This window comes from Narcine bancroftii, chromosome 1 (genome assembly GCF_036971445.1).
Source record: "Narcine bancroftii isolate sNarBan1 chromosome 1, sNarBan1.hap1, whole genome shotgun sequence".
NCBI classification, from domain to species: Eukaryota; Metazoa; Chordata; class Chondrichthyes; order Torpediniformes; family Narcinidae; genus Narcine; species Narcine bancroftii.
In genome coordinates this window covers 384599254-384624253 of record NC_091469.1, presented here as the reverse complement: position 1 = coordinate 384624253, position 25000 = coordinate 384599254, and the positions used below count along the sequence as shown (strand labels likewise).

At 40.0% G+C, this 25000-nt stretch overlaps 1 protein-coding gene across 11 annotated transcripts in view; it reads right to left on the bottom strand.

Annotated features, from left to right (window-relative positions):
- Positions 1–18609: 18609 nt before the first annotated feature.
- The window catches only part of galnt1 (UDP-N-acetyl-alpha-D-galactosamine:polypeptide N-acetylgalactosaminyltransferase 1), a 120115-nt gene continuing 113724 nt past the window's right edge, over positions 18610–25000 (bottom strand). For all 11 annotated transcript variants that reach the window (XM_069913556.1, XM_069913553.1, XM_069913548.1 and 8 more), the window contains one exon: positions 18610–19983. In XM_069913556.1, the coding sequence (XP_069769657.1) occupies positions 19837–19983 (147 nt within the window). In that variant the 3' untranslated portion in view covers positions 18610–19836. The remainder of the gene's footprint in view (positions 19984–25000) is intronic.

The following is a 25000-nucleotide window of genomic DNA, read 5'->3' as shown; positions in this document are numbered from 1 at the left end:
AAGGTCCATACTGCGGTCGAAAGAGCTACCCATGCAAAAGTTAACCCCCAAATTTGACCTGAAAAATTGTTCCCCAAATCTTGACTATTACACAAGTATCTACTGTAAATGGCTTTGTGGCCAAATTTTCAGATGATACGAAGTGGAAGAGCTGATAGTGTTGAGGAAACAGGAAGGCTGCAGAAGGACTTAGATAGATTAGGAGAATGGGCAGAAAATTGGCAAATGAAATACAATGTCAGAAAGTGTATGGTCATGCACTTTGTTAGAAAAAATTAATGGGCAGATTATTTTTAAATGGGGAGAAAATTGAAAATACCCAGATGCAAAGGGCCTGAGAGACCTCATGCAGGATACCCTGAAGGTAAACCTGCATGTTGAGTTGGTGGTGAAGAAGGAAAATGCAATGATGGCATTCATTTCAAGAGGAATATAATTTAAGAGCAGGGATGTGATGTTGAGGCTTTATAAGGCACTGGTGAGACCTAACTTGGAGTATTGTGAGCAGTTTTGGGCTCCTCATTTAAAAAAGGATGTGCTGACATTTGAGAGGTCTCAGAGGAATCACAAGGATAATTCCGGGAATGAAAGGAATATCACATGAGGAGCATTTTACAGCTCTTGTCCTGTACTATTGGAATTTAGGATCTCATTGAAACATTTTGAATGTTGAAAGGCATGGGTAGAGTAGATCAGAGGTATTTAACCTTTTACTTTCCACTGACATACCACTGCATAGAGTGGCATACCACTCTATGCCATAGGTGCTCTGTGATTAGTAAAGGATTGCTTAAGATGGTATGTGCGTGGAAAGGAAAAAGGTTGAGAACCACAGGAGTAGATGTAGAGAGGTTGTTTCCCATGGAAGGAGAGCCTAGGATAAGATTACATTAGTAGAAGATTAACTTTTGAAATCCACTGCCAAAAATCATGGTAAATAACTCCAACAGGGCTGTCAAAGCTAGTGGTTGAAGCAGATATATTAGAAGCATTTATGAAGCTTTGAGATAGACATGCAGGGAGGAATATGGATCACGCAGAGGCAGCAGAGATTTGTTTTAATTTTGGTATCATGTTCAGTGCAGACCTCGTGGGCTGAAGGGCCTGCTCTACACTGTTCTGTGGTCTATGTTAACAGCACCCTTTTCAGCTGCAATTATTTATTTGAAAATCATTTATTGCAAGAGATGAATGAGGTTAAATAAATCTCACCCCTCTTGATGACTGTGTCACAGTGAGATGAAACATGAACATACAGGGCATTGTAACTGTTGTTCGTGATTAATACAAGTTTGCTTCAGTTTTCAAAAACAGGCTTCTGGAGCTAAATGGAGCAATTAACCTACATGTCAGATCACATTGGACCTGCTGCTGAACCCCAGATTCTGACAGATCCCCAAGATCAGACCCCAATTTCTATAGCCATACCTCTTTACTGGCCCTATAACTGATGCTGCCTCACTAGATTTCATTTGAATGAAGGGAACCTGACCTTGACCCACCTGATACCAACTTGTAACAGATTTTAGATCTAGAACCTGATAAAGTTAAAGGATGGGGCCTCCAAGGTAGTGATCTCAGGATTGCTACCTGTGACACATGCAAGTGAAGTAAGAAATAGGAGGATAATGCATCTTAACACATGGCTCAAGACACGGTGTAGGAGGGAGGGTTTCGAGTTTCTGGATCATTGGGCTCTCTTTCAGGGAAAGTGGGACATGTTCTGATGGGACAGTTGGCATCTGAACTGGAGGGGGGGTTAATATCCTTGTGCAAAGGTTTTCTAGTGGTGTTCCGGTGGGTTTAAACGAGATTTGCAGAAGGATGGGAACCAGACTGCCAGAGCAGATAGGGAAGTGGAAGAGGGAAAGGATGATGTTAAAGTTGCATGCACCATGAGAAGTCAAAGGGTTGAATGTTCTCAGGTGCATCTATTTCAATGTATGGAGTAATGTAGGAAAGGCTGACGACCTTGTCACATGGAATTATGACATTGTGGCCATTAGTGAAACTTGATTGCAGGAGGGTAGGACTGGCAGCTCAATGTTCTGGGCTTCTGTTGCTTTAGATGTGATGGGAAGTGGGGGAGGAGTGATGAAAGGGGGAGGAGTGGCATTACTAGGGAAAATACCACAGCTGTGCTCAGCCAGGACAAATTAGAGGGCTCGTTTACTGAGGACATAAGAATGGAGTTAAGGAATGGAAACGGTATGACCACACTCATAGGGTTGTATTATAGGCTGCCAAATCATCATCAAGAATAGAAGGGGAAAATCTGTAGCGAGATAGCAGACAGCTGCAGGAAAGAAGGTTGTGATAGAAGGAGATTTTATCTTTCCACATATTGACTGGGACTCCCATACTGTAAAAGGGCTGGATGGCTTGGAGTTGGTCAAATGTTCAGAAAAGTTTTCTAAATCAATATATAGGGGTACCAACTAGAGAGGGTGCAATACTGGATCTTCTTTTAGGGAATGAGACAGGACAAGTGACAGAGATATGTTTAGGGGAACATTTAGGGTCCAGTGATCATAACGCCATTAGTTTCAAGTTAATTATGGAGAAGGATAGGTCTGGGCCTTGAGTTGAAATTTGAAATTAGAGTAAGGCCAATATGAGAAAATGAGAAAGGATCTAGAATGTGTGGATTGGGATAAATTCTTTTCAGCCAAGGATGTGCAAGGTAAGTGGAAGGCCTTCAAAGGTGAAATTTTGAGAGTACAGAGTTTGTATTTTCCTGTCAGGATCAAAGGCAAGGTTAGAAGGTTTTCGAGAGATATTGGGGATCTGGTTCAAAAGAAGAGAGATGTATTACAAATATAGGCAACATGGGATAAATGAGGTGCTTCCAGAGTATTAAAAAAATACAAGAAAAACCTCAAAAAAGAAATCAGGAAGGCTAAAAGAAGACAATGTGAAGGAAAATCCACAGGGTTTCTACAGGTATATTAAGAGCACGAGGATAGTAAGGGACAAAATTTGTGCCTTTGAAGATCAGAATGGTTGGCTTTGTATGGAGCCAAAACATATGAGAGAGGTCTTTTAAAATCTTTCCTTTTTATCAGTATTCACTCAGGAAAAGGGCACAGAGTCATGGGAAGAGAGCAAGCAATGAGGTCATGAAACCTATAAAGATTAAAGAGCAGGAAGTGCTTGCTGACTTAAAGTAAATAAAGATGGATAAATTCCCAGGGCCTGACAAGATATTCCCTCAAAACTTGAGGGAAGCTAGTGTAGAAATTTCAGGGGCTCTCTCAGATATATTTAAAACGTCCTTAGCCTTGGGTATGATACCAGAGGATTGGAGGGTAGCACAGATTGTTTGGTTGTTTAAAAAAGGCTCCAAAAGAAAGCCTAGAAATTGTAGGCCAGTGAGCCTGATGTCAGTAGTAGGTTAATTATTGGAAGGTGTTCTAAGAGATCAGATATACAATTATTTGGATTGCCAGAAACTGATTAGGAATAGTCAACATGGCTTTGTGCAGGGTAGGTCATGTTTAACCAATCTTATAGAGTTCTTTGAGGATGTAACCAGGAAAGTTGATGAAGGAAAGACTGTGGATGTTGTCTACATGGACTTTAGTAAGGCCTTTGACAAGGACCCGCATGGGAAGTTAGTCAGGAAGGTTCAGACACCAGGTATTAATGGTGAAGTAGTGAACTGGATTCAACCATGGCTAGACAGGAGAAGCCAAAGAGTAGTGGCTGTGTCTTGTGATGTGCCTCAGGGATCGGTGCTGGGACTATTGCAGTTTGCCATCTTTCTCAATGCTCTGGTTGATAACGTGGTAAATTGGATCAGCAATTTAGTGGATGACACTAAGTCTGGAGACTTTGTAGACAACAAAGAAGGTTTTCAAAGCTTGTAGAGGGATCTGGACCAGCTGAATAAATGGACTGGAAAAAAAGATGGAATTTAATGCAGACAAGTGTGAGGAAGAACATGGTAAATGGTAGGGAACTGAGGAGTGCAGTAGAACAGAGGGATCTGGGAATACACATACATAATTCCCTAAAACTGGTATCACAGGTAGATAGGGTGGTAAAGAGAGCTTTTGGCATATTGGTCTTTATAAATCAAAGTATTGAGTACAGGAGTTGGAATATTATGCTAATTGTATAAGAGATTGGTGAGGCCAAATTTAGAGTATTGTGTGCAGTTTTGGTCACCTAACTACAGGAAAGATATCAATAAAATAGAAAGAGTGCAGAGAAGATTTACAAGGATGTTGCCCGGATTTCAGTAACAGAGTTTCAGGGAAAGGTTAAACAGGTTAGGACTTTATTTCCTGGAGTGTAAAAGAATGATGGGAGGTAGAGATATTTAGAATTATGTGGGAGATAGACAGACTAAATGTAGATAGGCTTTCACCACTGAGGGTAGGTGAGATACAAACCAAAGGATTAAGAATAAAAGATTAAGGTTTAAAAGGAACATGAGGGAAAACATTTTCGCACAGGGAGTGGAAGGAGTGTGGAATGAGCTTCCAGCTGAAGTTGTGAATATGGGCTCAATTTTAACATTTAAGAGGAATTTGGACAGGTACATGGATGGGAGAGGTAAGGAGGGCAATGGGCTGGGTGCTGGTCAGCAGGACAGGCAAAAAAATAATTTGGCACAGCTTAGAAGGGCCGAAGAGGCCTGTTTCTGTGCTATAATGTTCTCTGGTTCCATGTTGGGAGATTTGGCACTGGAGAGAATGTAATAGAGAGAAAGAGTAATGGGGAAAGAGAGAGACTCAGGGATGGGGTTTAGTCCACCACTTATTAAATTTTTTTTTTAATTTAGGGATACTGCAAAGTAATTGTCACTTCCTACCTACCCATGACCTCTCGCTGCCCAAATGCACTCACACAATCAATTAACCTACTAAACCCCAAACATATTTGGAACATAGGAGGAAACCAGAGAACCCAGATAAGACCAAGCAGGTCACGGGAAGAGTGTGCACACTCCTTACAGATAGTTAGTAGATTGTTTGAATGTGGCATTTAAAAGTTTTGTTACGCCTTAAACAGTCATACACATTTTGGAACTTAGCTTCAAGGCGACTGATTGTGTCAACACTCACTGTTCCCATGGTGTTTGCCTTAAGGATTGTCTGGCCCAAGAGAACTCAGCACATTTAATTATCTCCACCTTTACATAAAGGCTGAGTTTCTCCAGCATTAGTGTGTTTTTCCACACTTCAGTCTGATTGCCTGCTTAATGCATTTCTTCCTAATTTCCCAAGTTTGTTTCTCTCTCAGATCACTGCACAGCAGACCTCCCTTTACTACGGGTGCAGGACAGTGCTGAATGCTGCCAGGCACCTACAATATGGTACAGTTTCTGCAGAGAAATAGATCATACGTCAATCCACAGGACCATAAGAGTGGCAGAGAGGATCACTGGAATCACCCTCCTCCTCCCCATCAACATGATTTACTGGGATTGTTGTCTCAGGAGGAAGCACAAAATTATTGATGACTCCTTCCACCCCGAACACAGAATCTTTCAGCTGCTACTGTTAGGGAAGAGAAACTGGAGTTTCAGAGCCAGTACCACCAGGTAGAGGAACAACTTCTTCCCACAGTGATAATGTTGAAGGACCAAAGGAACTGCTCGTACTATCCATCTGTTATACATGGTTTGTGGAGGAGCACGTGGTCTCCCTGCATGGAACATTGTGGATTGTGGAACCCCCGTGTCTGATCACCTGCCAATCAAGGTTGGACTCCGCCACCCATTTGTGTACACCTTATCGTTGGGTCATTTAAGTAACTCAGTGTGATCATTGGCCAGAGGCCCAGCTCAGAAAAATATAAAACATTGATACATACCACATTTCTTTCTCTCTGCCTTTTGGTCCAAGTCCTGGACATCGTTCACACCAGGTCACTATTGTGGACATCACTGGAGGAGTCGCAGGTAAGGTGTGGACTGCACTAAGTTGAGTTGTAGTACCGCAATAGATCAGTGCTTGCAGAGAGCCGCACCCCCGTTGGTACAGGGAATCAGGAATGTGTTATGAAAGTCCCTGTCTGTGAAGTGTGTACCTATGTGGGAGCGTGTGGTAGGATAAGCAGCCACCGGTATTGCAATCTCTCATGCCCAATGTGCCTGCTTGCACTGTTATCATTTTGTCTTGTACCACGTAGTAGTTAGGGGGCACTAGTATCAGAGTCCAACTTGGGTCCAATGTGAATGTCATAGTTATTTAGTAGTAGAGTAAGTAAGTATCATTTGACATCTTCCCCTGTTTGTCTCCTGTGTGTTCAATAAAGTCACCTTTGATTGTAACACTTGTGTCCAGACTCGTCTCTGTGTGAACCCACCGAACCTGATATTTTCCAGACACAACACCCTCTAAGTCTCTCATATTTATGAAACAAATTTTATTTATTTATTTATTTGTATATGTGAATACTTGTCCTGCCTATGTATTATTTGAATGTGTGTTATGTCTGGTTGCGTGTCTGCATGTTTTGCACCGAGAGCCAGAGAATGCAGTTTTGCTGGGTTGTACTTGTGTAATCAGATGATAATAAAGTTGATGACTTAAAAATTGTGTCCATTCTTGAAGTATACAGGCAACAAATATTAGCCCTGGAATCATGCAGCATGCAATGTGAGAGAACAGGTAGTACAAATCAAAAGCACTCACCTGCTGAGATCATCACTTCCACATTCAGGGCATGTTCAGCTCAAGTACCTTTACTGAGGAAGTATTGACTTAACATTCCATTACCACCTTTGGAGATGAGCCAGCCCAACTCTATCTCCTACACAAGCACATATATATTTGCGCTCACACATTTGCTCACTTTTTTCTCTATCTCATGCACATGGGAACACGCAAAAACACAAACCTGTGTATGTGCGCACAAAATTCAGACTGTTGGAAAGGAGTGCTTGGATGTCTATTTGAACTTTAAATTAAAACTTGGAGAGGACACTAAACAAAGAATCTGGTGAGCATTTTTCCAAAAAGTATTTTTTTTAAAAACACACTGATTTTGGAACATTTGATAGAAGCCCCATCATTGATGAGAGCTGGAGAAATAAATCCACATGTTTGCCTTGATCTTCCAGCTGAAATGTACAAAATAAACCAGATTTGGATTAAGTTAACTTCCTAGGAATTAAAAATATCTTCATATCATGTTTACCAAGCTAATTGATTTCAGCAGAATTTTATGAATAAATATGTTTAATAGAATAAGCCCAAAGCCCCTTTAGTTGGATGTAGGAAATCCCTTAAAACACAAATTCATGGAACATTCCTTTTGGAAAACTAGCTTCAAGAAAACCAACATAAAAAAACTTTTTTTTTTGGTTATTTCTTTGGTTTAAGTGTTTTATCATTTATTGATTTTTGATGAGGGTGGGGAAGGGGAGAGAGGAAATGGGGGAAAAGAAAAAATGTCACTATATATATAGTTGATCATTTGTGCATGTTGTTATTGATATAACTCAGTGCAAAAATTAAAAAAATTTAAAAAACCCAACAAGAAGAGTTTAGTAATATCACATACATATTATGTACTCACTGGAGACTTCCATGTCATCAGCCCTTGGACAACTGGCTTATCTTAATTAAACCATGCTTCTTCAAACAAACCAGTGAAGAATTTAGCTCAAAGCTATGATTTGAATTTTCATTTTACATCAGCAAACTTACTACAGCGTAATAGTTACAGATCTCTCCCCTCAGATTTGTTATTGCTAACTTAATAAATCTGAAATCAAAAACGGAAAGTGTCACTTATTTTGTTTCAAAATGAGCCACAGTCAGACACCTAATATTTTTGATTCTTGCACAATTCTTTACAAGGCATGGGGAAGGCATCCATTTTTAAAGTTTAATGTTTTGTAATACTTCCCGTGACTGGAAAATTATCTTTTGCCATGTTAAGAAGACTCTTTTCAAATAAATAGGATTAAAATTTTTGAAACTAAGTGTTTGGACATCTGATTTAGGAGCAAACTATACCATAAACATATTACATATGTCTTTAATGACCATACCTGCAAGAGATGCATCCAGCTGCAGCTCCTGGGAGATCGTGTTAAGGAACTGGAGCTGGAGCTGGATGAACTCAGCATCATTCAGGAGGCAGAGGCAGTAAAAGAGAGGAGCTTCAGGGAGACAGTCACCCCTAAAAGTCAGGAGACAGGTAACTGAGTGACTGTCAGGAGAGAGTGCAGAACACTACCGTGGTCGTTCCCCTCAACAACAAGTATAGTACTTTGGATAGTGTTGGGGAGGATGATCTACCAGGGACAAGTAATGGTGGTTACGTCTCTGGCACAGCGGCTGGCCCCTTGGCTCAGAAAGGAAGGGGGAGAAGAGGAGAGCTATGGCAATTGGAGACTCATTGGTTAGGAGAGCAGATAGGAGGTTTGGTGAACAAACTCAAGGCTCCCAGATGGTATGTTGCCTCCCAGGTGCCAGGGTCAGGTATGTCTCTGATTGAGTTCATAGCATTCTGGAGGAGGAGGGGAGGGGGAGGGGGACCAGCCAGATTTTGTGGTCTGTGGGGACCAATGACATGGATAGAGTAGAGATGAGGTCCTGAAGAGGGAATATTATGATTAGGAAAGAAGTTAAAAAACAGAACCTCAAGGGTGGTAATCTCAGGATTGCTGCCTGTGCCACATGCCAGAGAGGATAGGAATAGGAAGTTGTGGCAATTGAATTGAGGTTGAAGAGTTGGTGCAGGGGCCAGGGGTTCAGATTTGTAGATCATCGGGATCTCTTCTGGGGAAGGTCTGACCTGTACAAAGAGGATGGGCTGCACCTGAACTGGAGGGGGACCAATACCCTGGTGGGCAGGTTTGCTAGAGCTGTTGGGGAGGGTTTAAACTAGTTTGGCAGGGAGGTGGGAATCAGGCTGTAAGTGCAGAAATTAGAGTAGGGTGTGGAAGGACGGGCAGGGGACAAAACATAACCAATTGGAGGGATGAAATGTGTATATTTCAATGCTAAGACTATTAGGAATAAAGGGAGCATCGATCAGTACGTGGAACTATGATGTTGTGGCCGTTACTATAACTTGCCTGGAGGAAGGGCAAGTTTACTGATGCAGGTAACTGGGTTTAGGTGTTTTAAAAGGAATAGGATGGGAGGTTAAAAAAAAAGTGGGTGGGGAGTTGCGTTACTGGTCAGGGATCACGGCTGTAGACAGGGAGGATGCTGCAGAGGGAGTGTCTGCTGAGCCAGTGTGGGTGGAAGTCTGAAATAGGAAGGGAGCTATCACTGTGCTATGAGTAGTCTATAGGCCCCCAAATAGAGCTAAGGATACTGAGGAGCTGATAAACTGGCAGATTTTGGAATGGTGCTGGAATTCCAGAGTTGCAGTTATGGGTGACTACAATTTTCATAAGATTTACTGGCACCTCATCACTGCAAAAGGGATAGATGGGGCTAAATTTGTCAGGTGTGTTCAGGAAGGATTCCTGGCACATGATGTGGACCAACTGATGAGAAGAGAAGCCATACTTGTTCTGGTTCTGGGGAATGAACCTGGTCAGGTAGTGGACTTCTTGGTGCGGGAGCATTTTGGTGAGCGTGACCACAACTCCCTTAGCTTCAACATAGCTGTCGAAAAGGATAAAAACAGTCAAAGTGGGAAAGAGCTTAACTGGGGAAAGGTTAATTATGAAGGGATGAGGCACGAACTAGAGAAAGTAAATTGGAAACAGATGTTTAAGGGTGAAAGCACAGAAGTAATGTGGAGGAAGTTTAGGGACCACTTGTGCTGGGATCAGGAAAGGTTTGTCCCACTGGGACAAGGAAAGGATGGTAGGAAAAGGGATCTGTGGCTGATGAAACAGGTCAGGCAACCAGTCTAGAGGGAAAAGGAAGCATATCTTAGATATAGGAAGCAGGAAACAGGAACAGCTCACGAAAAATATATTGGAGAATGGCCAAGGTAGTCCCCTTGTTTAAAAAAGGTAATAGGGAGAATCCTGGGAATTATTGACTGGGGAGTCTTATGTCAGTGGTGTGAAAACTATTGGAGAGGTATCTTAAGGATGGGATCTATGAGCATTTGGAGAAGTACAACCTACTCAAGGATAGTCAGCATGGCTTTGTGAAGGGAGGGTCATGCCTCACAAGCCTAATAGAGTTTTCTAAGGAGGTAACAAAAGACATTGATAAAGGTGGATGGTAGATGTGGTCAACATGGATTTTAGCAAGGCATTTGACAAGGTTCCCCCATGAGAGACTCATCTAGAAAGTCATGAGGCACAGGATCAGTGGAACCTTGGTTGTGTAGATAAAAAGTAGGCTTGTAGGAAGAAAGCAGAGAGTAGTAGTGGAAGGAAAGTATTCTGCCTGGAAGTCAGTAACTAGTGGTGTGCTGCAGGGATCTGTTCTGGGACCCCTTCTCTTTGTGAGTTTTATAAATGACCTGGATGAAGAGGTAGAAGGATGGGTCAGTAAGTTTCTGGATGACACAAAGGTTGGAGAAGTTGTGGATGGAGCTGAAGGTTGTCAAAGTTTACAAGAGGATATAGACAGGATGCAGAGTTGGGCAGAAAAGTGGCAGATGGAGTTTAATCCAGATAAATGTGACGTGATGCATTTTGGAAGGACAAACCAGAAGGCTGAGCACAGGGTTAATGGTCAGCTACTTAAGAGTGTGGATGAACAGAGGGACCTTGGGGGTGGGGGGGGGGGGTTGAAATCTATACATCCCTCAAGGTTGTCACACAGGTTGATAGGATAGTTAAGAAGGCCTATGGGATGCTGGGCTTCATTAATAGCGGGATTGAGTTCAGGAGTCATGAGGTAATGTTGCAGGTCTATAAATCTCTGGTGAGACCACACTTAGAATATTATGTTCAGCACTGGTCACCTCATTATAGGAAGGATGTGGAAGCTATGGAGAGGGTGCAGAAGAGGTTTAACAGGATGTTGCCTGGATTGGTAAATGAGTCTCATGTGGAAAGGTTAGTAGAACCGAGACTTTTCTTTTTGGAGTGTAGAAGGACGAGAAAAAACTTGATAGAGGTCTACAAGATTATGAGAGGCATAGATAGGGTGGACAGCCAGCACCTTTTTCCCAGGGTAGGAATAACAAACACCAAGGGACATCACTACAAAGTGAAGGGAGGGATATTTTGGGGAGACATCAGGGTTAAGTTTTTTTTATGCAGAGAGTTGTGGGTGCTGGAATGCCTTGCCAGAGATGGTGAGGAATATACGAGTCGGCACAACATCAAGAGCCACAGGGGCTGTACTGTGCTGTACTATGTCAATACCTACAAAGAGAAAAATGTGAATCCACTTTGAAAACATTGAAGAAAATTATTACAAATGTCTAGGGAGTCACCATTTCTATTTATTTCAAATACTGTTGTTATAAAACCAATGAGCAATAATTTATTTCTTAACATTGTTACAGAGTCCAGAGGACCCCAAAACCCAGTGGCAATAGATATGCACCACAACAAAGGATTACTTAAACAAAAGTTACTTTTAATTATCTTTGCACATGAAAACTGAATCAAACTTTAACTTATTACTATCAATTTACTTAACTTACGTAACCCCCCTCTAATTCTAAGTGCTCGTGTGTGTGTAATGTGTATATAAGTGTAGAAAAGTTCTTTGGTTCACAGTCCAATGTCACTGGTTGCAGGCAGTTCTTGTACCATGCACAGAGGTTAGCACAGAGGTTCACCAGACTTTGGTGCTTAACAGGCAAATGGTTACCACTCAGGAGGATTTTTGTTGGTTTTCAGAGATTCCTTTTGTTCCAGGACATCCGCACCTGATTCCTTTTTAATCAGTCTTGCTGACAAAACTTGCCTCCTTCAGGGTTCTCCTGATGATCCTCTTTCTTTCAACCACAGAGTTCCTTTCAGACAGACAGTCTTCTCCTTTGACCAGACAATCTTCCAAAGTTTGCCACCTTGTCCCTCCGGAGCTGAAGTTTCTGTCTTCTCTCTCTCTCTCTCTCTCTCTCTCCCTCTCACTCCCTCCCTCTCTGAGAGCAAAGCTGTTCTGCCTCTGTCTGCAAAGATCACATGCTCTTCCAGACAAGCTGCTTGATACTTTGTTGCCTTTTGCAAAATAGCACTCTGCAAAAGTCCTGCAAAAATTCTGTGTTTTAAAATGTTTGTGTGCAACTTGCTCTATAATCATCCCAAACCACCTCTAAATACCCTGTCACACCATTTAGCAGTTTATATATCATTTGAATACCTGGTCCTAAAGCAGATGTGCAAGTTGAGGAGAGAGATTTAACAGGAACCTGAGAGGTACTTTTACACAGAGGTACACGTGTGTATGGATGTGCAGTTGAGGCAGGTACTTTCACAATGTTGGAGAAAAAATTGGTCAGGTACATGGAGAGGATGGTTTAGAGCAGTGGTTTTCACCCTATGCCATGGGTGCTCTGTGATAAGTAAAGGATTACTTAAGGCGTTGAGTGGGGTGGAAAAGGTTGAGAACCACTGCTCTAAACCCAATTGTTACTGCTTGAGAAAAATTGTCATTGTCCCATTTCCTTTGGAGTTATGTAATCATACACATAATGAGTCAATTAGGTACAATTTAAACAGTGGTTTTCAAACCTTTTTTTTACTCACATAACACTGGTCATGAGAATTATATTTTCCATTGCAATAAATGTGTTTCTAACCTCTCTGAGGTGGTCAGATGATGCTATCTTGGTGGCTTTTTACTTCATGTGATTTCTACTGCCAAACTCTAACAGATACTCATTTTGTGAATTCTTTTCCATAAAGCACCATCAACTCTTCCACATCATCCTATATTTCATCCAGGCCAATCTCATTTGCCAACCTGACATCGTCTCTGTGAGATTTCAGGTTGATAAACCCATAGAACTCATACATTCACTCTCGCAGGACTAATTTCCTCCACACATCATTCCATCTTACAAGCATTATATCAGCCCAAGAGGTAACAATATCGTCTACAGCTATTTTGGCATTATATTTCTTCCAGAAATAGAGTGAACTACCTAAAATTGAAAAATCCAATATTGAGTACAAAAAGCTGCAAATGCCAAGAATGACAATAGATTTCTTTTCAGGCTTGCATTAGGCATGTATAGGAGGCTTAGTGCAGGGGACTCTCTCTTGTGTCTGTATAAGAACTGATTAGTTTGACCCAGCATCCTTAGCTCAAACTTTCTGAACTGCTGGACATGTCTTATAACCTTGCTATTAGCAACACATTATAAAGACAATACAATTAATTGTATCCTCTATGTTACTCTTATCTCCAACATTAACCCATTTAGTTTCACTGTTTCAAAGGTACTGTATTCACTTTGTACTACCATGGTTACCTCATGCTTTCTGCTGTGGAAAACTGACTTGCTTTCTATGTTTTCCAGTTCTGACAAAGGGTGGTGGCTTTTTAATTTTTATTTGATCTTTGGGCTTTGTAAATTGAGGGTACATCCCACAGACTCAATGACATTACAATAAATTACACATATTAAATACTGAGTACTGTACTGTGAGAACTGTGACAGAGTATTTAGAGGTGGTTTGGGAGGATTATTAGAGCAGGTTGCACACAAACATTTTAAAACACAGAATTTTTGCAGGACTTTTGCAGAGTGCTCTTTTGCAAAAGAGTGACAAAGATCAACATACAGCTTGCCTGGGAGAGCATGTGATTTTTGCAGACAGAGACAGAACAGTTTTGCTGTCAGAGAGGGAGGGTGTGAAAACCGAGAGAGGAGGCAAAAATCAGTTCCAGAAGGACAGAGCTGGCAAACTTTGGAAGACTGTCTGGTCAAAGGAGGTTGGCTGTCTGAAAGGTGACCTGAAAGAAGGAGGATCATCTGGAGAACCCTGAAGGGGGCAAGTTTTGACAGCAAGACTGATTGAGAAGGAATCAGTTGCGGGTGTCCTGAATCTCTCTCTGAAGACCATCAAGAACCCTCCTGAGTGGTTACCATTTGCCTGTTAAGCACCAAAGACTGATGAACTTTGTTAATGCTAACTTCTTTGCACAGTACAAGAATTGCCTGCAACCAATGAGATTGGACTGTGATTCAAAGAACTTTTCTAATCTTAAAAACACATTACACACACCTGCGCTCAGTATTAGAGGGGGGGATTAAGTAGGTTAAGTAAGTTGATAGTAATACGTTAAAGTTTAATTTTGTTTTCCTGTTCAAATATAATTAAGAACTACTTTTGCTTAATACCCCTTTGTGCTGTGGTGCATATCTATTGCTGCTGGTTTTTGGGGTCCTCTGGATATGTCTCATGCATGTTATTGTTGGAAGTTCTCCATTATGTGCAGCAGTGTTCTCTTATATCAGTTCAATGCACAGCTCTCATCATGGATTAGAATGTGGAACATTGCAGCACAGCACAGGTCCTTCGACCCACCATGTTTTGCCGACCTATGTAAATCTACTTCACCACAATCTAATTTTCCTCATCTGACACCCATATTTTTCTTACATCCATGTGCCTAAGTTTCTTTTGAATGTCCTTTTGTAGCAACCCCCCACCACCACCCCGGCAATGTATTCCAGGCACCCATTGCGCTCTCTGGAAAAATCCTACCTTAAACTTCCCTCCACTTGCCTTAAACAGAAACCCTCTGGGTATCTGCTATTGTCATCACAGGGGAAAAATTGCTGGCTGTCCATCCTATCTAGCCTCCTCATAAGTTGATATACCTTTATTAAAGAATACACAGTAACATCGCACACCTGCCCAAATTCTTTCTCTTTCGTTGTTCCACACAGGGGTGGTACATAGATGAGAAAAGCTGCCAGAGTAAGTGTTGGAGCGATAGAAGTAGAATTGCAATGTTTAAAAGACAGATTCATGGTTAGAAAATGTTTAAAGGGATATTGACCAATTGTAGGCAAATGGTACCTTGGTCAGCATGGACAAATTCCATGAAACACCTCTCAAATTCAGTGTACCTTTCTAACTCAAAGTTACAAGCTGTCAGAGGTTTCAAATGGGTCATTAACATCTCTCAGGAGTGAATAACAAACCTCAGTGTGTGCCTTGTGTGAATCTATGAAATACGGTTCTGTGAAAATTTGGGAGGGGGATGGAGGGATATGGGCAGAGTGCTGGTAAGTGGGATGAGAGGAGGGTACTTGGATCAGTGTGGACTAGAAGGGCCAAATTGGCCTGTTTCTGTGCTGTAATTGTTATATGGTTATATGTTATATGGTTATATGGTATTCAACAACAGAACAAAAGTTTGCACTAAAAATCAAAACAACCATTTGCTTTTGTCCTGATCAAAAATTCGCATGGGAAATAGAGACCTGTTTCTATTAAATAAACATGACTGTTGATTTGAAAAGGATGTGAAATATGCAAGTTTTATTGCAACTTTCAAAAAATGACCAAAAGCTGAACAGCTCCCCAGAAACTTTCATTACATTTATATTAATTAACTTCTTAACCTGGATCATAATTTGACCTTATATTCTCCCTATATTTATTCCAAGACCTCAGCCCCAGGGCTGGCGCCGGGTGGTGTGGGGGGGGGGGGATTCACGGCTATTGCCCAAATAAGGTATTGTGACTCCCAGTACTAGCATCGCTAGTCTCCACGTGATATAAGCAGCGCTTTTGTGTTACATCGGAGGGAAGGGGAAGTGTGGTATTGGTGGTGCATAGAGGTTCATGGTAGGTATATAGGTAGGAACCACCACCATCAATCCCCTCACCCCCAGAGCTTAGCGAGTTTTCAAACATCAGACTGTGGTCCCCCACTGTTACCTTAATGCCCCCTGATTAGACTTGTTCTGACACCGATCCTGCTCCTCCCTTTTCCTATCTAAGTTATTGGTACCAATGTATACCATGACTTCTAGCTGCTCATCCTTCCTCTCAAGAATACCATAGACTTGGTCAGAGAAATCTTTGACCCAGGCATCTGGTGAGCAACAAACCATCCAAGTGCCTTGATTTCCTCCATAGAATCTCCTGTCTGTTTACCTAACCAATGATCACCCTATCTCTATTATTCTCTTCTTCTTTCACTCTTCCCTTCTGAGCAAGAGCCAGACAGTGCCAGAGATCTGGCTGCTGCAGCTTTTCCCTGGTAGGATGGTCCCCCAAAGATATCCAAAATGGTCATTGAAAAAAACAGCTACAGGGGTACCAGGCACTGACAGTCATCCAGCTACCTGCCTCTCAGGTCCAACTGCCTCCCTGTATCTTCCGTCCATCGTTTCCTCAGCCTTCCGAATGATTGAGAATTTATCCAGCTCCCTAATGCAGATTGTAAGGAGCTTCAGCTAGGTATCGCTGATTTCCCAGATCCAAGAGGAACATACCACTGCCCTAGCTGGCACTACCACTGCTCTATCTGAACAAGAAAAGTGCCTTACCTGACCTCATCTTAGCCTCACGAACCAAAGCCTCAGCACTTTTGCCACCTCATCATGCTGAAGAGTAATAACTTTATTCAAATTGAATGAAAGTTGAGGAACAAGTACTAAAGTCAATGTAAAGAGTTACATGCATTCTATTAGGGACAATTGAGGTGAAGAGAATGCTGGAGCAAATAGAGTATTGTACACCAGCAATATATTTATGTGTATATGTGGGCAAGTGTGTACACATATGTGTGCATGTGTATACATACAAACACACACACACACAAATACACACACATAATACACAATACACACACATATACATACACACAATAAACACATATACACACACAATACACTACACATACACAAACATACACTACACACACTATTACACATTACACACACAAATACACACACACACACACACACACACACAAAATATATATATATATATATATATATATATATAGAGTTACGAGCTCAGAGGACCCCAAAACCCAGCAGCAATAGATATTCACCAAGACAAATGGTTACTGAAACAAAAGTTGCTTTTAATGATCTTTAAATTTGAAAACAGAATCACACTTTAACTTATTATTATGGACTTAACTAACCTAACTTAACCCCCTTCTAATTCTAAGCACATATATATGTAATGTGTATGCAAGTTCAAAAAGTTATTTGATTCACATTCCAATTTCACTTTTCATTCCTCCAAGTTCACCGGTTGCAGGCAATTCTTATACTGTGCACAGAATTCAACATTTATAAAGTTCACCAGACTTTGGAGCTTGAAAGGTAAATGGTTACTGCTCAGGAAGGTTCTTGACGGTTTTCAGAGAGATTTGTTGTTCCAGAACACCCACAACTGATTCCTTTTTAATCAGCCTCTTCAGTGTCTTGCTGACAAAACTTGCCCCCTCAGGGTTCTCCAGATGATAACATCTTTCTTTCAGGTCACCACAGAGTTCCTTTTCTGTTTCTCTTATTTCAAGTGAAACATTAAGCAGCCAGCCCTCTCCTCTTGCCTGAACCACAAGGGCTTTGACCAGGTTGAACTAAGCACTCACAACCTGTCCTCCAAGTGAGGTTTTCCACAAGCTTGCCAGCTTGTCCTGTACAAGACCCAGTTGCTGCTGCTGACTGTAAAACTGATCTCTGTTTGACTCTCTCTGCTTGAAAAACCACATGATCTTCCTAAGACAGCAAGTTCCCATCCAAACAGAATGTGGTTTTGACAAATTCTTTCATTTGTTGCCTTTTTGTAAACAACAATCCATTAGTGATGTCTCTTGGGCACTCTCCAAAGCTTTTGCAAAGGCTCTGGGTCGGCCTGTCTAGCGGGAGCAGAGCTCCAGTATTTTAACTAAGATCTGTTTTAAAGTGTTTGTATGTGACCTACACTAAAAAAAAACTGCCCCAATTTATCTCCCAAAATCATATCTATATTCTGTCATAGTATATATATATCTATAGATATATATATAATCTATATATATATATATCTATAGATATATATATAATCTATATATATATATCTATATATATATATAGATATATATCTATATATATCTATAGATATATATATATCTATATATATATATCTATATCTATATATCTATATCTATATATATATATCTATATCTATATATATATCTATATCTATATATATATCTATATCTATATATATATATATCTATATCTATATATATCTATATCTATAGATATATATCTATATCTATAGATATATATCTATATCTATAGATATATATATCTATAGATATATATCTATATATATATAAAAACACACACACATTTATATATATATATTATATGTATATATACATTATCTGTTTACAGTACTTTGAGTATAAATTTGTATAATAGAGGATTGACATATTGCAAACAACTGAAATAATCAACTATTTAAGAGTCGGTGCTGAATAATTGGGTTGGAGGATTAGATGTCAACAACTATCTTTAATGCCCAAATTGAAGATGAAGAAAATCAGAGTTTTTCAACCTGTGCTGGAAAGCAGTGAAAGCATGACCTAGTGACAATAAGCTGCACTTAACTATGACATTCTTTGTGCCAAAAAGTTTAAGTCAACCTCAAGGATAATACATACAAAAGGCAACTAAGCTGAAGTTCTGGATAGTGTCTAGAATGGATAGAAGAAGAAAACAGAGAAAGAAATTCAAAATTAGGATTTGTATTGAATGGACATTTTATTGCTGCTTGACATGAAAAAATGCACAATGTAATCAGTTTCAATGTTTTTTATTAGGAAAAAAGCAATCACTGGTATTTCACAGAATCTAGTCTTGAAATGCAAATAATTGAATAGCAGGTTGGCTTTTATGGACGGAATGAAGACTTCATCCTGCAAATATTCCAGCTGCAGCTGTATGGGGAGAACTTATAACAAATTTGTTTATAAAACAAAATGTATAAAAAGGGGATAAAAATCTACAACTGAGAGAATCTAGGCCACACACATTCCTAACATTATGAGAAAATGCAATATTCATCAAGAATACAAAGCTGAACCATACAGAAACATTTATTCATTGTTTTCTGGAAACTGATTAATGAAATGCTCCTCAACTGGTCATAGCAGCAGTTCTTAGAAGATAATTCAAGAAGAATTCAGGAAGGAGTCAAAACAATATTCAACAGCTGCAGAACCAGGACATGAACTTACAAAAGGGAATGAAATTAAATGAAATAAGATACTTGAAGAGAAAAATAACTATCCCTACAGTTTCCTGTCTCTTTCTGGCCTCTAATTTTCTATTTACCAACATTAAGAATGAATCAACTGAAACAATTCCATGACAAACTTTAAAGAATGTTCACAATTTGTAAATTGGAACTGGTTAATTCTTCATTGAGGTATAAAAATCTGCAGAAAATTAAAGTCCTCATAATTCTAATATTCATTTTTCATTAATTCTGTCCCAGTTAAATAGAATTTTTATTCATACAAAAGTGATTTAAATTTATGTTTGATATATGGTCATGATATTCTTGCACTGATAATATGTAATATTGTTACCACAAATAAACCAAGATGTCTTGTGATATGAACAATTCTGGGGGCTGTGCCACGCTTTCAGTCAAAGATAACAATTGTGCAATTAAATTACTATGATATGGTGTTGACAGAAAAACTGTGATGTCAGGATTACCTCCGTGATAAAATTATATTTTCTTAATGAACAGTGCAAGTTCATTTACTAAGGTTTATTAACCATCCCCACCTTCCCTTTCTTAAATCAGTTAGAAACAATGTAAACATCAGTGTGCACAGTTTCTCCAAAGTCTGTAGTTTCAAAACACAAAGAAGGAATGCATATTCTTGCAATATCCTTGAAACAGTCTACATGCTCAGAGGAGGAACCTATTTGTTGCGGAGGAAAGTTCATTTTATAACAGATCGAGCAGTAAGGTGCACAGAGGTAGCCCATTAAAGCTTTAGAGCTGACCAATCAGAAAACCTCAGGGAGTGTGACATTGCGCAGAATCCACTGTTGTGAGCGGCTTCCATTACAATCCTTCATGGTGGGCACCTGGCTGTCTGCCTCTGTGGCTTTATCCAAGCACTGGTTGCTGTTCACATGCAACAAAGTCAATTTCTGAAATATTAGCAAAATATTGCTATTACTTTCGTATCAAAAATTTGATTTTAAAATTCAATACAGTACATTTCTGATTATCTGAAAACCAGTTAACCAAAAACCCGTTATCTGAAAAAATTTTCGGCAGTGATATGATGTCACAAGTTGAATTTTTAAAATTCTTTACTTAAATTTATGCATTTATGTTATTTTGTAAGCAGAGATCATGTTTTTTGGTACATATTACACATTATTTCCTGCTTGAAAAAACTTCCTATTGTTTTCCCTGTTGTTTAACAGCTGATACAAGTATTCTGCAGATGCTACTGGGCTGCTTAAAGCAATTTCTTAGTTATCCGAAAAATCTGGTCAACCAAAAAAATGTCTGGTCGCAAGCATTTTGGATAATCGGAAACATACTGTATAAATGATTTAATTTACAAAACATCTTCAGGCAATTCAAGTGGTGTTGTCAGATCTGATCCTAAGTTTTTAAAGGAAATGCACTAGATGTGGCAGGATACTAATTTATGTGAAAGATCAAAGAGACCAAGGAGAATACCTTCTTATTCTTTAAGTATTTGTGGAAGTACTACTCCACATGAAACAGGTTTATCTTTGCTAAGGCACAGAATTTAAGAACAGAGATGCTGTGCCAGAAGTGTAAATATACAAAGTAAGCCTTATTTGGAGTTCTATATAGGATTTTGGTCACAACCTTACAAGAAAGATTGATTGAATTGACAAGGGACAGAGGAGATTAATGGAAAAAATGGAACTATAAGCAAAGTTTGGATATGTTATTGTTATTTCCTTTAAAACAGAAATAGTTGAAATGTACAAAATTATGACTAAATAGTAAGGAACCAATTCCCCTTGCGGAGGTCTTAAAAATCAAAGGTACAGAATTAAATGAACAACAATCTCGCTTTCAACATCACCTTGTGTGCATTGATGGAAAAAAGGCGGAGAGAATCAAAACCTCAAGTTGCTGGGAATCCACATCTCAAAAAGCCTTTTTTTGTATCCACCACATTGAAGCAACCCTGAAGAAGCCATACCAATACCTCTACAGGGGGCTGTGTGACTGCATTGTTCGCGGGAGTGCAGGAGGTGAATCTCTTATGCTTCTCTTTCTTCTGTTGATAGGGACACCAGGTTGGTGGAGTCTCTTTGTGGCTTTATCACAAGCAAGTGTATTTATGTACTGTATAAGACAAAGTAATTTTGAATTTTGAAAATGCATGCCTCGTGTATTTGAGATTTTGACCCTGGGAAATAAATATATACCTCTGATAATTTTATAAAATTTATTGTTATGGAGTGAATGAATACATGGATCAATGTTGATGTGATGTCAATCAAGTGGGTTACTTTGGTTGGATGGCGTTGAAGTTTGACTCATGGTTGCAGAAGAAACTAAATGCAATGTTTAATGTGTAGAGCTTCAGGAACTAAATTCAATATCTAACCGAGAAATTTAGAACTCCAAAATCCAATTTGGAGATTGACAGATTTAGATATTAGAGAAATCAAAGGTCAAAGAAGTGTGACTGTTTGCAGAACTTGGATTTTTTTTTCCCCAAAACAGAAAAATCATTGATCTAAAGCATTAACTGTTTCTTTCTCCAAAAATACTAACTGACCCCTTGAATATTTCTAGCATTTCATTCCAGGCAGCCCATTCCTGTTACCTACCACTCTGTATTAAATAAAACTTAACCCACGTACTGTATCTCCTTTAATCAGCTCACCCCTCCCTCACCTGAAACACATGCCCTCTATGGAGTTAATGCAAAAAAGCTGTTCTGAAGTAAAAGATTAGCCATGATTAAACTGAATGGCACAGCAGCCGTCCATTCCAAATCAGGAATCAAATGAGGATGTTTTACACTGGGAGACAAACAGCTGAATTAACTACAGGTTGAAATTCCATGGCTGTAAGCCAGCATGTTTTAAATCTGGAATTATTAGTTTGCAGAGCAGCCACCACATTTGTTTATATTTATAGCTAAGAGGAATGAAGTCTTCATTATAGTGACATGATTCACTGTTTTATATATAACCATCTTTCTTATTTCCATTCGGCACGGTTTCTAGGAGAGGAAAAATGAGCGACATGGTTTACAGAGATTTAAAAAAACTATTTCTGGCAGCAGTGAAGATACAAAGTACCCTGCATTATAGAGGGGTTGCATTCAACAATATTTCATAAGCAAACTCTTTTCCCTCCATTGAATCCCATATTACAAATGAAGAAGAGTTTCTATGGGACATTTATTTATGGTAATGCCCCCGCAGGTGTGCAGTCTACAGGCAAGGGAGTTCTGTAGAATGAGCTGACACCTTTTGGAGGTCCATACTTAAGGTGTGGTCTATTGCCAAGCATGAAGTCCACCAAGTTTTGCAGGCTCCAGGCGAGCATAAGAGAAAAAGTTATTGTTTTAATTCAACAGAAATGGATATACTATTGTTTAACTATCACTGTACAAGTATCAATAAAAGACATTGCCTTTGACAGTTTCCGGGCCAAATCATTTAAATGGTTTCCTGTTATGAACCAGCAGACTGTGATTAATGTCCTTGGTAAACTAGTTCCGTTTTCTCTGTGCATTTTCTGTTTATTTTCATCCACATGAATTCTGCAAGAGTGTGGCTTTATTTTATGCTTTAAACTTTATTATACTTTTAATGATATAGCAATAAGTATGCAGTGTGAACTAGCAAGCCTAGGGTTCAGTATACGTTTACATAGTGGGCTCTCAGGCTAATTTTAGTGGTCTATCATCTTCTGTATTGCAGCATTGGTCAGGTCCGAAAGGTTTCAGCCCATAATTCAAAAGCAAAATAAAAACAGACTACTGCCTGGAAGCACAAGCAGAAAATCCAGAAAATGGAGAAAAAGAAGAAACCTATCAATCAGCTTGCAGGCACCATTCACTTGCATTAATGCCCAGGTGGCCCTGAAGAATGGCTGAGCTTTTTCATTAAAGTTTTTCCTCTGGCCTTTTTAAAATCATTATTGTATTGTGGAAATGTATAAAGAATGGTTATCCTGCTGGACAAAGGGAAGATTCAGCATTTTTCTGCAGGGAAGTAAATGATGCCTCATCGGGATAGTACAACAGAGACAGCACATCATTGGATGGGGAGCAGTACCCAGAACAAGATTACAGCAGCTTCAGAATTGTTTCAATGCAAAAACGTTTGTCAAATTGTAAATCGCTTTTGAACTGGTTTCTGACCAGTTTACACCAGTAACATGATGATTAAGCAAACTAGTTCTATACAGAGCAGTTCTTCAGTCAATGGCAAAGTTAAGTATTACCTAAATCTAAATGAGTAAACAGAGAAGCTGGAAGGAGTCAGTGGGTCAGGCAGCATCCGAGGTCAGAAATGGACAGCAACAATTTGGGTCGAGTCCCTTTCTCAAGACTAAGGTTGAAAGGGGAGATTGCAAGCATTAAAAGGAGGGAGGGGCCAAGAGATAATACAATATTGGACAACTAGAGGTGGGAGAGGTTGTGTGGGGAGACAGCTAGGGGAGGAGACCTCTATGTGGGAGAGATACACAAGTGAAAAGTAGAGTAGGTACTGAAATGGGCTAAATATGGGAACAGGTAAGACAGATACAATTAGTAGAACTGCATCTTCACCTCTCCCCCTTTCCACTTTTTGCAGGGACTCACTCTCTGCAACTCCCTGATTAGATCTCCCCCCCTCCCCCGCAACCCCACATTCACCTCCCCACCTATTGATCCCCACACCCTCCCTCTGAGGCACTTCCCATTGAAACTACAGGAGGTATAAAAGATGTTTTTTTCCATCTCCTCCCGCACCTTCATTCAAAGCAATGAACAGATCTTTTAGATGAGACAGATTTCACATGCACCTTCTGAACCTATTTAATGCAAACTTGAAGAACAGTATATTATATTATGCCTATACAACCCTGTATTGGAGGATTTAAACCATGATTTTTGCTCCTGCAAGGCTGAGAATCAGTAACCTGCTTGAGATTCAGCAGACATAAGCTAAATTCCACCATGGGGCCCAGAGATGCAATTATCTGACAAAAAGACATCTTCCTGCTTGTTTTGGTCACAGTCTTTCAGGCAGAGACCTAACCTTGATGCAAAATAAACCATTGTATTCAAAGTGATAAGCTAGAAAGTTGTGTTATTCGATAGAAGCCTAGACATGCTAGCTTGTTCGTTTATCTTTCTTTTTGTGCTGGGAATAGGTGCTTGAGAAAGCAGTTTTTGGGTAATATAAGCCATGGTCCCACTGCTGAAGTTTGAGACTCTCCGAGAGGTGGTAACATCTCTCAGCAAGAAGAAGAACTTCTAGAGTCCAGCCAATGTCCCAGTCAGGGGAGGTGGTGGCGCCCCGACAACCTACTACAAGTGTGCGGTCGTTGCCTCGCCTCGGCAGTTGGGACCAGTCCAGGCATTGATAAGTATAATTGGGAAGGGCTTGCATATTGTAGTTCGATATCAGCTTTAGAATTTGTAATAAAGATTTGTATAAACTGAAGTGCTCTCGGCGTGTGTGTCTATTTTCTTTTGGTAGCTCAAACACTGTGACCAATCTAAAACGAACAAAGTGAGAGGTACAAGTTTACCCAGGACAAACCCAATGGCATGAACGTTGAATTTTTCAGTTTCAGGTAACCCAATTCATTTCCATTTGTCCTTAACTTGTTCCCATTTTCCACACTCATTCCAGTCCTTGCTTCTCACTCATTCAACCCTTCACCTCCCCCATCTCCACTCCGCCTCCCCCATCCTCATTTGTCCAGTATCTTATCCCTTGGCACCAGCCCAGCTCTTCTCTCCCTCCTTTTTATGCTTGCAATCTCCCTTTCCCAAAAGTTTCAACCCAAAATATTGACTATTTCTCTGCAGAGATGCTGCCTGATTCGCTCTCTCTCCAACTTCTCTTTGTTTGCCTGAGATTCCAGTATCTGCAGTTTCTTGTGTCTCCATGTAAGGATTGTTTAAAAGTAGCTAACAATATTAACACCTGTCATCAT